This window comes from Scyliorhinus torazame, chromosome 11 (genome assembly GCF_047496885.1).
Source record: "Scyliorhinus torazame isolate Kashiwa2021f chromosome 11, sScyTor2.1, whole genome shotgun sequence".
Classification (NCBI taxonomy): domain Eukaryota; kingdom Metazoa; phylum Chordata; class Chondrichthyes; order Carcharhiniformes; family Scyliorhinidae; genus Scyliorhinus; species Scyliorhinus torazame.
In genome coordinates, this window is record NC_092717.1 from 31,242,153 (window position 1) to 31,260,401 (window position 18,249).

Genomic DNA, 18,249 nt, shown 5'->3' on the forward strand with positions numbered 1-18,249 from the left:
GTTGGGGGGGGTGGGGGGGGGGTCCGTGCCGGGGAGTGGGATGGGGGGGTCCGTGCCGGGGTGAAGGTTGGGGGAGGTCCGTGCCGGGGAGGGGGATGGGGGGGGGTCCGTGCTGGGGAGGGGGATGGGGGAGTCCGTGCCGGGGTGGAGGTTGGGGGGGGTCCGTGCCGGGGAGGGGGATGGGGGGGGTCCGTGCTGGGTAGGGGGATGGGGTGTCCGTGCCGGGGTGAGGTTGGGGGGGGTCCGTGCCGGGGAGGGGGATGGGGGGGGGTCCGTGCTGGGGAGGGGGAATGGGGGGGTCCGTGCCGGGGTGGGGGATGGGGGTTCCGTGCCGGGGTGGAGGTTGGGGGGGGGGTCAGTGCCAGGGTGGAGGTTGCGGGGGGGGGCGTGCTGGGGAGGGGGATGGGAGGGCAAGTGAGTTGGTCCACCTGCGCAGGTGCCAGCCTCAACAGTTGGACCCATGCGGTCCATGCCATCTGGGCTGGGGGGAGGAGGGGATATGGGCAATGATGACATGCTCGTCGTTCCCTCCCCCCACCAGGCCGTCATGTTTTCAGATCATCCAGCGATATTGGCCGCCGTGGCGGCAGCCGCTCATGTCTATGTTGCCCTGGATGAGGAGGAGGAGGAGGAGGAGAAGCGTGCCAGAGAGGCGGCGCAGGGCTGCTGCAGAGGGGCAGGCGGCAGCCCGCCAGGCTGGAGGGACACCTGACCGACAGGACGAGGAGGGGGGAGGAGGACGTCGCGGCCCCACGGCAACGGAGGCACCCGAGGGCGCCCCCGTGTGTACCCGGCCCAGGCAGTCATACCAGGACCTCGCGGACCGGGAATGCAGGAGGAGACTCCGGATGAGCCGGGAAACCGTGGCACACATCTGCCAACCTGCTGGCACACCTGGTCACCGCGTGGCACTGGCGGGGGACACCCTCTCCCCGTGTCCGTCAAGGTTACGGTGGCCCTGAGCTTTTATGCAACGGGGGTCATTCCAGGCACCGAGTGGGGACCTGTCCGGCATATCGCAGACATCGGTGCACCGGTGCATCCGGGCAGTGACAGATGCCCTATATGCCATGGCGCACCGCTACATCCGCTTCCCCGTGGACCGGGCCAGCCAAGATGCCCGGGCCGTGGGCTTCTCTGCCGTGGCCGGGTTCCCCATGGTCCAGGGCGCGATCGATGGGATGCACGTCGCCGTGCAGCCACCTGCAGATAACAGGGCCGTGTTCACTAATAGGAAGGGGGACCTATTCGATGAACGTACAGGTGGTCTGCGACCACCGCATTATGATCCTGCACGTCTGCGCCCGTCACCCAGGCAGTGTACACGACTCATTCGTGTTGTCGCGGTCATCCATCCCCGGCATGTACGAGGGACGCCATCCCGGCTGAGGGGCTGGTTGCTGGGCGACAGGGGCTACCCATTGCGATCGTGGCTGATGACGCCTATACGGAGGCCACGCAATGAGGCGGAGAACCGCTACAATGATGCCCAAGTAGCGACAAGGGGAGTGATAGAGAGGTGCTTTGGCGTGCTGAAGATGCGTTTCAGGTGCCTGGACCTCTCTGGGGGCGCCCTCCAGTATCGGTCAGATAGGGTCGGCCGCATCATTGTGGTGTGCTGCGTCCTGCACAACATAGCCCAACAGAGGGGCGATGTGCCGCAGGCAGAGGAGGGCGGAGTGGAGGGGCAGCAGGAAGAGGCGCAGTCCTCCCCAGATGAGGGGGATGGGGGGTAATGGTCAGGGCAGACGGGGTAGACACAGGCGGGGTGGCTGTCCACCGTTACCGGCTGGCCCAGCGGGCATGGGACAGACTGATAGACGCCCACTTCACTGACTAGATGGGCGTGGGAATCGGGTAGTATGGCCACAGACCGCACACCATGGCAACAGCCGACCACCCACACCCCCCACCCATCCACCCACCCAGCACCCTCACCCCCCTCCCCAACCCCACCCACCCCACCCGCATGCACACCACCCCCCCCCATTGCCGATCCACCTGCGGCACAACGGGCCGGGCTCACACAGTTGCGGGTGGACGCGTGTCTATCGCAGGCCATGGAGGATGATGACAACCCGCCCTGCGGTGAGCTCCTGGCTCTACATCGTTGGACTATGTCTGACCCATGGCCACAGTACCACCATCCACCCAGACCATCCCTGCATGCGGCTGTGACACTGCAGCGCACGGTCCCGTCCTCTGCCCGGGGGATGTTGATGGCGGCCCATGGGGGAAGGGGGCAGACTCACCTGGGGCTGAGGTAAGACCACCCCTCACACACACACTTGCGCTCAACGTACATGACACCCCCGCACACTTTAGACAGAGCACAAAGGCAGCTTCTGTAGGTGTAACATTGACTTTAATAACCAAAGGAGTTCATGCACGTGCCCTAGCCCCTAAAACTCATCTGTGCACTGCAACCGTGCCAACTTACTCAGTGTCTAATTGTTTGGCCTTCTGGGCCCTTTGACTACGTCTACGTGGTCCCCAGACGGTACAGCAGAACTGGAGGTGGACTCCTGTGATTCCTGCCCTCTGACACTGGATCCCTTTGGCGGCCGTTTCCTGGGGCGTCCTGGCCTAGATGGGCCAGGCTGCGGCCCGGGCGACTGGGATGGCGAGCTGCCAGCCTGTCCTGCCCGTTGCCACCCGATGCACCTGGGACGGAAGGGGGGGGAGTCCGAGGTGTCGCGGTGTACCGGGACCTCCCACAGAGGGAGCCGGGACGGACCACACCACCTCCTCCTCCCTCGGGGTGCCCGATGGCCCCCAGGCCTCTACATGGGTGGGGGGATGCGAACGGACTGGCCATCCGACGCCCCCCCGACATCTGGCGCTGCCAGTCCTGGAGGCCCGTGCTGGTATCGACAGGGGTCTGCAGGTTTGCAGCCATGGAGCCCAGGGGGTTGGCAAACCCTGTCTGTGACAGTGCGACGCCGGCTCGCACATGGCCACTGGCGCCGATGCCCTCAGCGATGGCCTGCAGAGACTGGGCCATGGCCTGCTGAGACTGGGCCATGGCCTGCAGAGACTGGGCCATGGCCTGCTGAGACTGGGCCATGGCCTGCTGAGACTGGGCTAAGACGTTGAGCGCCTCTGCCATCTGCCGCTGGCACTGGCTCATGGCCTCTGTGAGAGGGCAGCCATTTCCTGGGCCACAGACGCCGCCTGCACGGAAAGCCCCAGGCATCGCAAAACCGTTCCTCATGTCTGACACCGTCGCACCCATTGCCTCCACCGCGGATGCCACCCGTGCAGTGTCGGCCTGGGTGGCACGCATGACCGGCACCCACTCCCAGCTGCTGACGCGGGTGGACTCCTCCACCTGCGACCGCAGCCGCTGCAAGCTGCCCGTCACCCTCTTCGCTCGTCTCCGGTCGGTGGTTGCATCGGATCTATGTGTGGGTGTGGTAACTCCAGGAACCCGGGATCCATCTGGGCGGCAGATGTTCGCTTGGGCTGGGCTGCCCTCCGACCGCCCGGCCCCTCTGCTGCTCCTACCTCCACCTGCTGTACCGGGACGGCTGTGTTGTGCGCACCAGTGAGTGTACCAGACGCCTCATCACTAAAGTGCCCAACTGTGGTGAGTGTTCTGCGATGGTGGAGGGTGTTGGTGACAGCAGTGGCGTTGTTTCGTGCTCTTCGTCCCACTCTGAGTCCATGGCACTTTGGGGTGGGGGTTCGTCTCCACCCATCCACTCTGAGTCACTGTCCGGTATTTCGTCTTCCTGGGTAGTGCTGTCCCGGGTAGGGTTGTCCTGGCAGTGCTGTCCCGGGTAGTGGTGTCCCGGGTAGTGGTGTCCTGGGTAGTGGTGTCCTGGGTAGTGGTGTCCTGGGTAGTGGGTGTCCTGGGTAGTGCTGTCCCGGGTAGTGGTGTCCCGGGTAGTGGTGGTCCTGGGTAGTGGTGTCCCGGGTAGTGGTGCCCTGGGTAGTGGAGTCCTGGGTAGTGGTGTCCTGGGTAGTGGTGTCCTGGCTCAGATGTGACGGGGGCCTGTGGCTGCCCCCCTCGTCGCTGGGTGGTCCCTCTCGCACGTGACGGGGGTGTCGTCTCCCTGTTGCTCCAGGTCTCTCCGTCTCCCGTGGTGTGCGAGGGGCATCCTGCGGGCGTCGCATGCTGGAGGGTGCGGGTCTCTCTGTCTCCCGTGGTGTGCGAGGGGCATCCTGCGGGCGTCGCATGCTGGAGGGTGCGGGTCTCTCCGTCTCCCGTGGTCTCCGAGGGGCATCCTGCGGGCGTCGCATGCTGGAGGGTGCGGGTCTCTCCGTCTCCCGTGGCCTCCGAGGGGCATCCTGCGGGCGGTCTGCATCTGCGGGGATGGGTGCCTGGACGTTTGATCCTGCGATACACAATGAAGCATGCATGGTTAGACATCAGGCAGTGATCAGGTGATACGGGGAGGGGGATATGGGGGAGGGGGGATATGGGGACGGGCTGTCGGTGGCTCACTTGCTACTACGCCCCCGACCTCTGCATCAGCAACCTCCCGGTCCTCAGGTCCGCCAGCCAGTTCCAGGGCCCTTTCCTGGTGTTCGGTCAGTGGCCTCTCATCAGCGGGGCCTCCTCCAGTCCTCACATGCTCCCTATTGTTGTGTGCGCGCTTCTCCTGTGGGGGTGGGGGTGGCAGGGGTAAAAGGCAACACTGTTAGGCAGGTATATGAATGCAAGCCATCGGTTGCGCGTGCATTGCAGAGGTTAAGGTTAGGGCTGGATTCACTTGGGGATATGGGAGATATGGGGGAGGGGGGATATGGGGGAGCGGGGATATGGGGGAGGGGGATATGGGGGAGGGGGATATGGGGGAGGGGGGATATGGGGGAGGGGGGGAGGGGGGATATGGGGGATGGGGAATATGGGGGAGGGGGGATATGGGGGGGATATGGGGGAGGGGGGATATGGGGGATATGGAGGAGGGGGGATATGGGGGAGGGGGGATATGGGGGAGGGGGATATGGGGAGGGGGATATGGGGAGGGGGGATATGGGGAGGGGGGATGTGGGGGAGGGGGGATATGGGGGATATGGAGGAGGGGGGATATGGGGGATATGGAGGAGGGGGGATATGGGGGAGGGGGGAGGGGGGATATGGGGGAGGGGGGATATGGGGGAGGGGGGATATGGGGGAGGGGGGCATATGGGGAGGGGGGGTATGGGGGAGGGGGGATATGGAGAATATGGGGGAGGGGGGATATGGGGAGGGGGGTATGGGGGAGGGGGGGATATGGGGGAGGGCGAGATATGGGGAGGGGGGATATGGGGGAGGGGGGATATGGGGAGGGGGGGATATGGGGGAGGGGGGATATGGGGGAGGGGGGATATGGGGGAGGGGGGGATATGGGGAGGGGGATATGGGGGAGGGGGGATATGGGGGATGGGGGGATATGGGGGAGGGGTAGCCTCAGTAGCCATGGCGCCTGCTTCACAATTTTTAAAAGCTCAAGTGAACCTCGCCGTCAGGAATTACCCCCATTGGAGGGGGTGAATCGCTGATGCCCTGGAGAATACCGGGTCAGGCCCGATATTGATATGCAAATGCCGTTTATTGTACGTGCGTTCTAGAACGCATTGACAGCACTGTTGAGGCACCGGAGAATTGCGATTTGGTGTGAAACTGGCGGCGGCCACGATTTCAGCGTCAAAGCCGATTCTCCGCCCTATTGCGTTTTGTGATTCCGGCGTTGGCTGACGGTGAATCCCTTCCATGACGTTCCAAACGTCAGTGTGTAAATGCTTCCTGAGGCATTTTTCTAATAAATTTCTGTGGTCCGAGCCGATGCAGTGGTACACATCACTTGGCTTCTTCTGGTTTACCCTCTGGTCCGTGGTTACCCTGTCAATCTGGCAGCAACAATCTAACCCCAAAATACAACAGTAGCACAGACCAAAAACAATGCTGACAGAAGCGAGACCCAGAGCTAGACCGCGTTAGAACTGTTCCTTCTGGTTTGGATCACAATAAATAGAGATCTCTGCTGGTTCTCAATAGAAAGCCTGAAGGACGTATTATCCACTACAATCAGGACGTACTTCACCCTTTCCAGCCATTTATTTAGAAATAGTCAGAGCTGCCAAGGGCTTCGGGCATTGAAGTTCCTTTTGTTATTATTATTTACACTGATAAAATCATTTTATTGTTGTTTACACTGATACCAATTAAATTCCTTCCAGCATCGATTAACGTTGATATTTAGTTGTTGCATCTTTGTGTTAAAGTCTATATATGACTGGATGGAGTCATAGCTGAGATGTAGTGAACTGCCTTTGTTATATAATCAACTGACCTTCTCTGCACAGATCAGTGATGGTGTTAACAGGCCTTTTTGCAATGATTGGAGAGCAGTCTGGCAGGATTGTTGGTGCCATAGTATGGCACTTATAGCTGCTGTTGTACCTCGAGTTAGAATCTGGCTCTATTCCTTCCTATGGTTTAATAATAATCTTTATTATTGCCACAAGTAGGCTTACATTGACACTGCAATGAAGTTACTGTGCAAATCCTCATAGTCGCCACACTCATGCGCCTGTTCGGGTACACTGAGGGAGAATTCAGAATGCCCAATTCACCTAACAGTACGTCTTTCGGGACTTGTGGGGTGAAACCGGAGCACCCGGAGGAAACCCACACAGACACAAGGAGAACATGCAGACTCCGCACAGACAGTGACCCAAGCGGGAGTCGAACCTGGGTCCCTGGCGCTGTGAAGCAACAGTGCTACCCACTGTGCTGCCTTGACGCTAGTTTCCATCTCAAGTGTTAATGATCCTTGTAAGTTTTCTATGAAAGTAACGGCAATAACTTATATTTGTACAGCGCCTTCACATAATAAAACAGCCCGGGGTGCTTCACAGGAGCAGTATAAAACAAAATATGACACCGGGTCATATCAGGAGTGCTGAATCTTAATAAAGGGAACTATGAAGATATGAGGCGTGAGTTGGCCTTGATAGATTGGGGAGAGTTACTTAAAGGGATGACAGTGGATAGGCAATGGCAAACATTCAAGGAAGGCATGGGGGAACTACAGCAACTGTTCATTCCTGTCTGGCACAATAGCAAAGAGGGTAAGAGGGCCAATCCAGGGCTTACAAAGGAAATTAGAAATAGTATCCGATCCACGGAAGAAGCATACAGATTGGCCAAGAAAAATAATAGGTCTGAGGATTGGGAGCAGTTTAGAATTCAGCAAGGAAGGACGAAGGGATTGATTAAGAAGGGGAAAGTACAGTACGAAAGAAAGCTTGCAGGGAACATAAAGACTGACACTAAGGGCGCGATTCTCTGATCGCGGGACAGAGTGTCCGCGCCGTCGTGAACGCCGTTGTATTTCACGACGGCGTGAAACGGGCGCGGGCACTAGTGATTCTGTCCCCCACAGGGGGCCAGCATGGCGCTGGAGTGGTTCACGCTGCTCCAGCCTCACTTCCTGGCGCACACTGGGGGCGGCGCCAACCCACGCATGCGCAGTGGCAATGTGCCAACCCGCGCGGTGGCTTTATGGAAGGCGCCGGCCCCGACGCAACATGGCGCGGGGGTTCTGGGGCCTGACGCCCAACAAAGTAGGCCCGAGGGGGAGGGGGGAGAGGCCGGCCCGCTGATCGGTGGGCCCCGATCGTGGGCCAGACCCCATTGGAGGCCCCCCCCGGGGACGGAGCCCCTATCCCCCCCCACAGGCCGTCCTCCGACCCTTGGCACAGAGTTCCCGCCGGCAACGACCAGGTGTGCATGGCGCTGGTGGGGCTCTGCTTTTTCCGCACGGCCGCTCGGCCCATGCGGGCCGGAGAATCGGCGGCCCGGCCTCGTATTGCGGGCCGCGATCAGCGCCACGCCAAACGCGCCGGCGCGTTGGGGCGGTGTGGCGCGGTTGCGGCGATTCTCCGGCCCGCCCAGTGAGTTTCTATAGATATGTGAAGAGAAAGAGAAATGTAGGCCCCCTACAGACAGAAACAGGGGAATGCAGAATACGGGACAAAGAAATGGCTGAGCAATTGAATACATACTTTGGTTCTGTCTTCACAAAAGCCGACACAAATCAGATACCAGAAATGTTGGAGAAAGGTTTAGTGAGAGGGAAGAACTGTGAGAAATCAACATTAGTCGAGAAATGTTGCTGGGAAAATAGATGGGATTGAAGACGGATAAATCCCTGAGAATCTGCATCCCAGAGTGCTTAAGGAGGTGGCTCTGGAAATAGTGGATGCATTGGTGGTCATCTTCCGGGATTCTATAGACTCTGGAACTGTCCCTGCAGATTGGAGGGTAGCTCACGTCACTCCGATATTCAAAAAGGGAGAAAGCAGGGAATTATAGACCAGTAAGCCTGACATCGGTAGTGGGGAAAATTCTTGAATCCATTATCAAGGACTTTATAGTAGAACATTTAGAAAGCAGTGGCAGGATCAGTCAGAGTCAGCATGGATTTATGACGGGAAAATCATGCTTGACAAATCTGTTGGAATTCTTTGAAGATGTAACCAGTACAGTTCACAAGGGGGAGCCAGTCGATGTGGTATATTTGGACTTTCGGAAGGCAGTTGACAAAGTCCCGCATAAGAGATTATTGTGCAAAATTAAAGCACATGGGATTGGGGGAAATGTATTGAGGTGGATAGAAAACTGGTTGGCAAAGACTAGGGATTAATGGGTCCTTTTCAGAATTGGCAGGCAGTAACTAGTGGGGTACCACAGGGATCGGTGCTGGGACCCCAGCTATTCACAATATATATTAATGATTTGGATGAGGGAAGAAAATGTAACATCTCAAAGTTTGCAGACGATACCAAGTTGGGTGGGAGGGTGAACTGTGATGAGGATGCAAGGATCCGGAGCATGATCTGGACAGGTTGGGCAAGTGGGCAAATCAATGGCAGATGCAGTATAATTTGGATAAGTGTGAGGTTATTCACTTTGGAAGCAAAAACAGGGAGACAGATTATTACCTGAATGGTTGTAAATTGGGAGAGGGGCGTGTGCAGCGGGACCTGGGTGTCCTTATGCACCAGTCACTGAAGGTAAGCATGCAGGTGCATTTGGCGGTAAAGAAGGCTAATGTTATGTTGCCCTTCATTGCGAGAGATTTTGAGTATAGAAGCAGGGATGTGTTGCTGCAATTATCCAGGGCCTTGGTGAGGCCACACCTGGAGTACTGTGTGCAGTTTTGGTCTCCGTCTCTGAGGAAGGATGTTCTTGCTCTCGAGAAGTGCAGCGAAGGTTTACCAGACTGATTCCAGGGATGGCGGGACTGTCATATGAGGAAAGATTGACTAGGTTGGGATTGTTCTCGCTGGAGTTCAGAAGAATGAGGGGGGGTCTCATAGAGACTTATAAAATTCTAACGGGACTAGACAGTGTAGCTGGAGGGAAGATGTTACCAATGATAGGTGTGTCCAGAACCAGGGGTCACAGTTTGAGGATTCAGGGTAAACCATTTCGGACAGAGATAAGGAGACATTTCTTCACACAAAGAGTGGTGAGCCTGTGGAATTCATTACCACAGGAAGTAGTTGATGCTAAATCATTGAATATGTTTAAGAGGCAGCTAGATATAGCACTTGGGGAGAATGGGATCAAAGGCTATGGGGAGAAAGCAGGATTAGGCTATTGAGTTGGATGATCAGCCATGATTGTGATGAATCGATCCTATCTTCTATGTATCTATATATAATGGTTAGGATTTTCCTGGCCCTCTGGGATGGTGGGTAGGGAGAGGGATGGGGACAGGGAGTTAGCTGGGAGTTGAGAGCGCTGCAGTGCCCACCTATGAAATTGCCCAGCAGGAGGACTGGACACAGCAGGTTTCAAATAATTGAAGGCCATTATTCGGGCGAATTTTCCTGGAGTCACTCCCCCAACTTCGTGGAGATGGCCTCCCTGAAGTCACCGTGGGGGCCATCGAAGGCAGAGGTTTCATGCCCCTCAGGCAGGGAAAGCCACTCCCACAGCCCTGTTGGGCCATCCAGAGGAACTCATCTGCCTACTTTATCCCGCTAATTTTAAATATTTACCTACCTCTCTATAGGCTGTAAAAATGGAGAATGTTCTAAATTCCCAAGCTGTTCCAGCAGTGCCCTCTGCTCCTGGCAAAGAAACATGTACAGTGAGGGACTCCCTAAAGAGCCAACTGCCCAGGAGCCATCTTGCAGTCAGTTCTATGCGTTTCTTATAAGACAGATCTAGTGTATCTGGAACTAGGGATCACTGTTTCAAAATAAGGGATCGCTCATTTTAAGACAGAGATGATGAGAATATTTTGCTCTCAGAGGGTCACGATTCTCTGGAACTCCCTTCTTCAAAAGGCAGTGGAATAATAATAATAGTCATTATTGTCACAAGTAGGCTTCCATGAAGTTACTGTGAAAAGCCCCTAGTCGCCACATTCCAGCGCCTGTTCGGGGAGGCCAGGAATTGAACCCGCGCTGCTGGCCTTGTTGTGCATTAGAAGCCAGCTGTTTAGCCAACTGTGCTGAACCAGCCCCAGGGTCTTTGAATATTTTTAAGGCAGAACTAGATAGATTCTTGATCAACAAGGTGGTTAGCGGGGGTAGGCAGGAATGTGGGGTTGAGAAGACAATCAGATCGGCCACGATCTGATTGAATGGCGTAGCAGGCTCAAAGGGCCTTTCTGCTCCTAATTTGTGCGTTTGTATGAGATCCATTATTATTCCTATTAAAATCTCCTTGGCAATAAAATCCAGTTTCTTTCCATCTGTGATCATTCACTTCTTTTCCTCAGTGACAGAAAACTGGTGACTGTTTCGAAATAAAATTTGAAAAATGTGGCGCAAGTGCTTCTTTTGTGTATTTTAATTTCTGGCCTAGCTCCTGCATTCCTCTGTTCATTGTTGCATCAGCATAATTGGTTTATGCCAGATCCTTTTTGAGGGTATGTGGATGAAGCAAGTTTTGCTTTGTCACATTTGATGAGTCCGTTGTGACTGAGTTTTGACAGGAGACTGACTGGGAGAATTCCTTGTGAAAATTATGGGGTGACGTCTTTAAGTTGACTGTACGTGCAACATATCCACTGCAGTTAGTTTCTAGGAAGAAAATTGGGGAAAACATTATAAAGGTTTTCAGTACTTGTTGGCAAGGTGAATGTTAATGACTCCTAATAGTTACCAAATCACAATGGCATCACATGTTTTAAAATGTCGGTGATACTTTCTGACTGGATATTTGCCGAGCAGAGCATTAAATACTATTTCAGATTTGTCTTCATTTGCACAAAAATACAATATGCAACAAATACATTGGATTGTTTGTCATGTCTGTCCTTTGATGGGCAGTTCAGTTGGTATTTTAATTTTGGCAGTATTTTATTTATTGCAATCAACATTATTGCAGTGATAACAATTTAGGATGCAGCTTTTTTATGGTCAGAACAAGGCAGATGTTTTTGTTGTTGGATAATTAATCGTCCAATTTAAGATCATATTTCTTTGCATTGACTTCATTCCTTAATCACTCCACTTGCCTCATTAGATGGTCTCTCCAGTAAACAGTGGCTATGGAACCCTACCGCCCTTTCTGGCAGCGTATTCCAGGTCATAAAATAATTTCTCCTCACTTGCCCCTGAAGAGTCCTCATTCAGACGCCATGACTTTTGCTTTGTAGTCTTGAGTATATTAACAGCTGGTCTTTATTATGTTTGGAAAACAAAGGTAGTTTTAAGGGATTTATGTCTGTACTGGGAAACATTAGAAATAAGAATCACAGAAAAATACAGTGCAGTCTGCATTACCACATGAAAGGCACCTGATCTGCCAATCATAATCCCATTTGCCAGCACTGGTCATCCATGGTTCTCTGGGCTTGTTACACCTTCCTATTACCCTAGAGGGAACATATTGGGCCTGTACCCTCCCATTTTCTCTTTGAACACCCCCCCCCCCCCCCCCCCCCCACTGCTCTTCTATAGATCTCACCACCAGTAACTTGTTCCAATCTACCTTGGCCAGATCCTGCCTTATTTTACTAAAGTCTGCTCTCCCCCCAGTCCAAGACCTTTTTCTGCAATTTGTCTATTTCCTTGTCCATAACAATCTTAAATTGCACCATGTTGTGGTCGCTATCACTAAAATGCTCCCCCACCATCAGATCAACCACCTGTCCGGCTTCATTCCCCCGAATTAGGTCCAGCACTGCACCATCCCTTGTTGGACCCTCCATGTGTTGAGCTAAAAAGTTCTCTTGTATATATTTTATGAACTCTGATCCATCTAAGCACTGAACACAATGACTATCCCTGTTAATGTTGGGAAGGTTGAAATCACCCACAATAACTATCCTATTATTATTTTTATACACTTCTGCAAATTGCTCCTCAATTACACGCTGATTATCTGGGGGTCTGTAATAAACGCCTAGCAATGTGGCTGTCCCTATTTTATTCCTAAGCTCTACCCACAAAACTTCATTTAATGCCTCCCCAAGATATCATCTCTCCTTTGTGCAGTAATTGATTCCTTAACTAGTAGTGCAATGCCTACCCCACTTTTGCCCCCTTCCTTGTCCCTCCTGAAGATTGTACCCCGGGATGTTAAGCTGCCAATCCTAACCCTCCCTCAACCACATCTCCATGACGGTTACTATATCATAATTCCACGTGTCAAACCTCACCCTTAACTCATCCATTTTACTGTAATACTCCGGCATTAAAGTAGAGGCCATTCAGCCTTGTCTTACTCTCCTGAAACCTACTACCAGTGTATTCCCTCTGACCTGATTACTTTTCTATGTTATACTGTGTCCCTATTCTGCTTAAAAATTACATGGTCAAGATAGCTTATTATGACTGGGAAAATTAGTATTTCTCTCTCTTGATGCGAAGATTGTCGGCTGGTTTCTCCGTTCCTGGGACAAAATGTTGACGCAGGGACGGTATTCGTGGACTTCCATGACAGAAAAACTGGCGCAGTACCTGGACCGATTCAGTGACTGTTAAGGTGGAACACAATTGATTCCAATGAGAAACGGTGCCAGATTTGCTGGATTCGCAAGTAACACTGACAAGCTGCAGCCTCATACACACGCTTCACTCCCCACATACATCATCCCAGCCAACAAGATAGCACTGTTTGTGCTGGTTGGTTGGCTGGGGCAAGAGGGCACCTGTTGGCTTGGGCAGGACACCCATACTACCCGTGGCCCTAAGTTCCCAGTGGGCAGTCAGCGGCGTGCGCAAATACATGGCTGCCTTGCCGGCTGCGGTAATAGTGTTCATCCCGTGCAGTTATAACATCAACTGGGATCGTAACAATTAACAACACATAACTATATACATATATATAGTCGGGGGTGCAAGAATAGAGCTGACTTCATCTAGCTCCTTACATACCTCTATCCATCTCTAGATTGACCTTGGCTCTGTGTCATGTGCCTTCTTACCTCACTGGGCGGTAATGTACTCAGTCCCATATTAACCCTGTATGTACCAGACCCCACTATTACAACTCCAGCCCTTTGGCCAATTGCCTTAAAACTATGACCTCTGATTATTGGCCCACCCGCCAGAGGAAACAGCCTTACTCTGATCTACATTATCAAAATGATAATAATTTTGAACAACTCTGTTTACTCGCTCCTCACCGTTCCCTGCTCCAAGGGGAACAATTCCAGCCTCCCTAGTCTCTCCGCTGAAGACTCTCATCCATGGTACCTTTCTTTCAATCGCCCCTGGACCATTTCCAAGGCATTGACACCTTTTCTAAAGTCTGATGGCCACAATTAGTCTCAATCCTCCAGCTGAGGCTTAGCCTGCATTTTATAAAAGTTCAGCATAGCTTCGGGGTCTCTACACGCTGTTATTTACAAAGCCAAAGATCCTTCCCATATGCTTTATTGACAGTCGGGTCATCTTATTATGTCTCCTTCCAAAATCTGTGGAAACAACCCCCCCCAAGGTCTCTGCTCCTTCATCAGCTTTAAAATTGCACCATTTGGTTTATATTACCTCCCCTCATCATTCTTTCCAAAATGCTTCTCCCAGGGATAATAATAATCTTTATTAGTGTCACAAGTAGGCTTACATTAACACTGCAATGAAGTTACTGTGAAAAGCCCATTGTCGCCACATTCCGGCGCCTGTTCGGGTACACGGAGGGAGAATTCAGAATGTCCAATTCACCTATCAGCACGTCTTACGAGACATTGTGGGAGGAAACCGGAGCACCCGGAGGAAACCCCCGCAGACACAGGGAGAACGTGAAGACTCCGCTCAGACAGTGACCAAGCCGGGCCCTGGCGCTGTGAAGCAACAGTGCTAGGAACTGTGCTACCGTGCCACTTCACCCCTCACCCTTCCTTTTCTCCTCCCCCTCTCATTACCCATCACATCTCTAATTCCTTTCTACTCCCTCAAACCCACCGCACCATTTCCTAATATCCAACCACTACCCCCATGCCCCCCCCCCCACCACCTTATTGGACAGCAGTATCAGTAGGTGACCAAATAGAGAGTTGAATGGTAACTTTGATGTGTGGTGGGTTATTCAGGCGTTATTATATTTTCTCATACCTTTCAGGAGTTTCATAATGTCCTTGACAGGTTTTCTCATTTAAACTTCCAGCTGCGTGACAAAAATAACTTGGTTAATTAAAAGCATTTTTATTTTCTCAATTTTTGTTTATATTGTGATTTCCATCTGATGGAATAGGTAAGAAGCAGCAAAATAGTTCAGTGGCCAAGTTAAAAAAAAATTAATTCATTAACACTCCCTCGTCGAAACAGTTCAAAATGGTTGGTGTGTTCTGTTGGCAGGCAGTGTCACGCCCCCCCCCCCCCCCCAAAAAAAAAAACCCCGAATGATCTAGAGTCGGAATGCCTGTTAATTGTCTCATCATCATTGGCTGGGTGCCTCGTCTCTGGCCAGTGTCAAGTCAAGTCTGACAGCTTGAAGTTAATCCGAATCCAATCAACTTCGGCAACTTGCTGGTTAGAGGAAACCTGAGTGTTCCTGTTAATCAGGGCTGTGATCGCCCATGCACGAAGACACTATGGGGCGGCCACTGCAAAACTTACATTCCTTTCTTCCCTTGTGATATTTGTTTTCACATTGTTATCTCCTTTCAATATAGATCTCGCGCCGTTATTGCACTTTTACCCATTGCCAATTGTAACAAAAAAAGAAAATCACAAAATGTCTGATTTTAATCACAATTGAAAAGCTGTATTTTGCAAAAGTAGGAAAGTTGAATGTTTTACATATTTGGGTAGGGAAAACTCAATGTGTGTGCAGGAAACCATCTGCGATTGCTTTGGGGAATTGTATGATAAATGTTCAGAAAATTCTCCTCCAAAACGTAATTAATTGAGGCAAACTCCGGTCACTGTATTAACAAGTATGTTGTCATTATTTCTGCAACTCAGTTGACTCTCCTCCGTGATGTTCATCAGAATGAGCTTGGGAGGATCTCGGAAGATCTGGAAGATGAAGTTGGTGCTCGATCGAATATGGATAGAAAATTGGCTGACCTACGCACTGAGGTAATGCTACAGATTTGTCTTCATGCCTTGTCTGGTGCCTTGGGATAGGGGCTGGTGACAGAACACATTTTTTACATCAGCATGTGATATCCGTCTGCAAATAAGCCTTGCTTTCTATTGCCACATTTGTGTTAACTTTTCCCAAACACAAATTCCTCTCTCCCTATAATGGAAACTGTGTATAAATTTGTCACGCTGAAATCATAAACTCCCAATAGCGGTGGGACTGTAGCGGGTCAGTTTGGCACATCCTAGATCCTCAACCTGTCTGACCACCGGTCTGTGGTGTTCTTTGTGTTTCTTGTACTCAGGATGGATTTCGTGGTGTTCACAAAAACCACACAAGCTAAGTTCAATAACAAAGCTAACATTTATTACCCTACTTAATATACAGCTCGACCACTTACTCCTATAGCAAGCAATAATCTAGTAAGTTACAATCTACACTATACCAATACTTGTCTCATGCACTCTGTCTTAAATGGTACTCTGCTTTCTCCTACACTCTCTCCCAGAAGCCCGAGAGTCAGTCATTTTTATAGGTCTGTTCCCAGCTCCATCTAGTGGTTAGATATGATATTACATTAACACTTTATTTCCTAGATATTCTACATAATGTCACATGGTTAACCCATTGCTTTCATGGTTCCTGCTTCTTTTCTTCTTTCAACAAAAAGGGTAAAAGGCGACACAATGAGTAGTCCTCCCACCAGTAGTTATTGTTCTGAGATTGTCCTCCTTACCGGAAGATTCTAGGCGTGTTACTTGGTTACGGGACAGACTGCCATCTTTCTCTGATACTTGCCGAACACTTATTTATGACTATTGCATCGACATATGAGACAGAGCAGGTATGTTGCTCCTGAGCATGGTGTTATGACCTCTCCCGCTCTCTCTCTCTCTCTCGATCGAGAGTCTACGTGCAGAGGTGTGGGGAAAGGGCAGGGAAATGGCACTTCGCCATGAGGCTCGTTTGGAGAGTCGGTGTAGACTCAATGGGCCAAATAGCCTCCTTAAGCGTTGTAACAGTTCTGTGATTCTGTGAACACAATACTGACTGATGTCAATGATGCATGATCATCTAAATTATACATTAGCATATGCGTTCTGTTAACCATTTACACCAGTCATTTTTAAACCCAGCGTTGCAACACGTGGGTGGGTCACGGACAGGTGTCGGGAGGGTTGTGTGGCCACGCGTCGTGGCATTGACCTCTCAACTCTCTGCTGGGCTGTAAAATCTTGGCCTATGCCTTTAACGATTTACATCGCATTTTTATAACTCCTGTTTACAAGTACAGAAACTACTCAATCCAAATCCTACTCTTCCCCCTCTCCAAGTCAAAGTTGTGAAAGATTCCGTCCCCCACAGTATTATTGGCTCTTAGGGAAGACATCTTGAAGACATGCGGGGTTCCTTCTTTGTCTTCGTGGACATCCCCATCAGCAGAATGGGGCCGCCATTTTGCGGCATTCCTGGGAAGACGAGTGTCGGTTTCAGGACTACTGAACTGCAAGGAGAACAAGGACTTTTCAGTGAAAGACTGATCCAGGAGAGAAGACTGAAGGGCATCAACGTTTGGACTCTGGGACTAGACGAGAAGAAATCAAGGACCCACGAAGCACACAGGGAAAGACTTTCAGAAGAGGAACAATCTTCAACGCCAGGGAGGACCCGCACAGATGTATCATTCATCACTGCATTGAAGACTGAAAAGGTATTGAAGATCGAAAATTCCAAGAATCTGGACAAAAAGGGAAAATTGACAAAATTGCTGACTGCCTTTCAGGAAAAGAAAAGAGGATTTCCTGATGACATTTCGGGAGGACCGTCTACCTTCTGTGGGCAGTGGTAAGAGAGCTACACTTCTCCCTGTGTGCAGCTCCTCTCTGGGCAATGGAAGGAAATGCTGAGGATACAGAGACATAACAGTCCAATGTTCTGCAATGGGATGAATTTCGATGACAAAATAAAGACAGATTTCCTATAGATGAATAATTTGGTGATAAGATTACTGTACAGGATTTTGCAGCTTTGGAAGTGCTAAAGGTACTTGCCCAGTTTCTGCGCTGTCCTCCTGCTCTGGGGGGTGAGGGGACTTTCAGGTGGGACTGTCACTTGACTTTCACCTTGGAAAAGTTCCAGTTCTTTAGCTGTGTGATCCTTAGATAATTTACCCCATTGCTACGTAATGCATTGGTAAGTCCAGTGGAACAAATATTTGAATGCTGCCCAGCTGCTAGACACATCTGACTCCTCAGAAAAAGCCGTCCGAGATTAATGTAGTGCGACTATTAATTGGAAAGACGGACCAACCTCGAGGACCTCCGCCATCCATTGATCAATCAATGGCAATAGCTTCTTCCTCATTATTTTCTTCTGGAAATTCAGGTCCAGAAGGTTTTCATGCGGATGGTCACTGTCTGCCACAGTGTCTTCTGTTTCTGCAATCTCAGGCCTAACTTACTAAAGAACTGAGGGATTCGTAACTTCAATCTCTGCCCGTGGTGCAAGAAATAAGTGATTGAATAAACTTCCTCAGCTTCTGAAGGCTGACGTTTCACTGCTTCGAAATAAAAGCTTGAAGATTGTTATATGAACAACATTGAGTTGTTCAAATGCTGGGTTTGCATCTTCCTTTTTCCATAACTCCCAGAAGTATGCCAACATCACCACTCAATAAGCATGTGCATTGATTGTGGACAACAATCAACAGTGGAGAGAATCAACAATCTGTCTTCCCTTGTATCGAAGAGGAGCAATAA

At 51.3% G+C, this 18,249-nt stretch overlaps 1 protein-coding gene across 3 annotated transcripts in view; it reads left to right on the top strand.

Moving 5' to 3' along the window:
- LOC140385218 (coiled-coil domain-containing protein 102A-like) overlaps positions 1-18,249 on the top strand; it is a 711,322-nt gene that overhangs the window by 245,262 nt on the left and 447,811 nt on the right. For all 3 annotated transcript variants that reach the window (XM_072467126.1, XM_072467125.1, XM_072467127.1), the window contains exon 5: positions 15,367-15,483. In XM_072467126.1, coding sequence (XP_072323227.1) covers positions 15,367-15,483 — 117 coding nt within the window. The remainder of the gene's footprint in view (positions 1-15,366; positions 15,484-18,249) is intronic.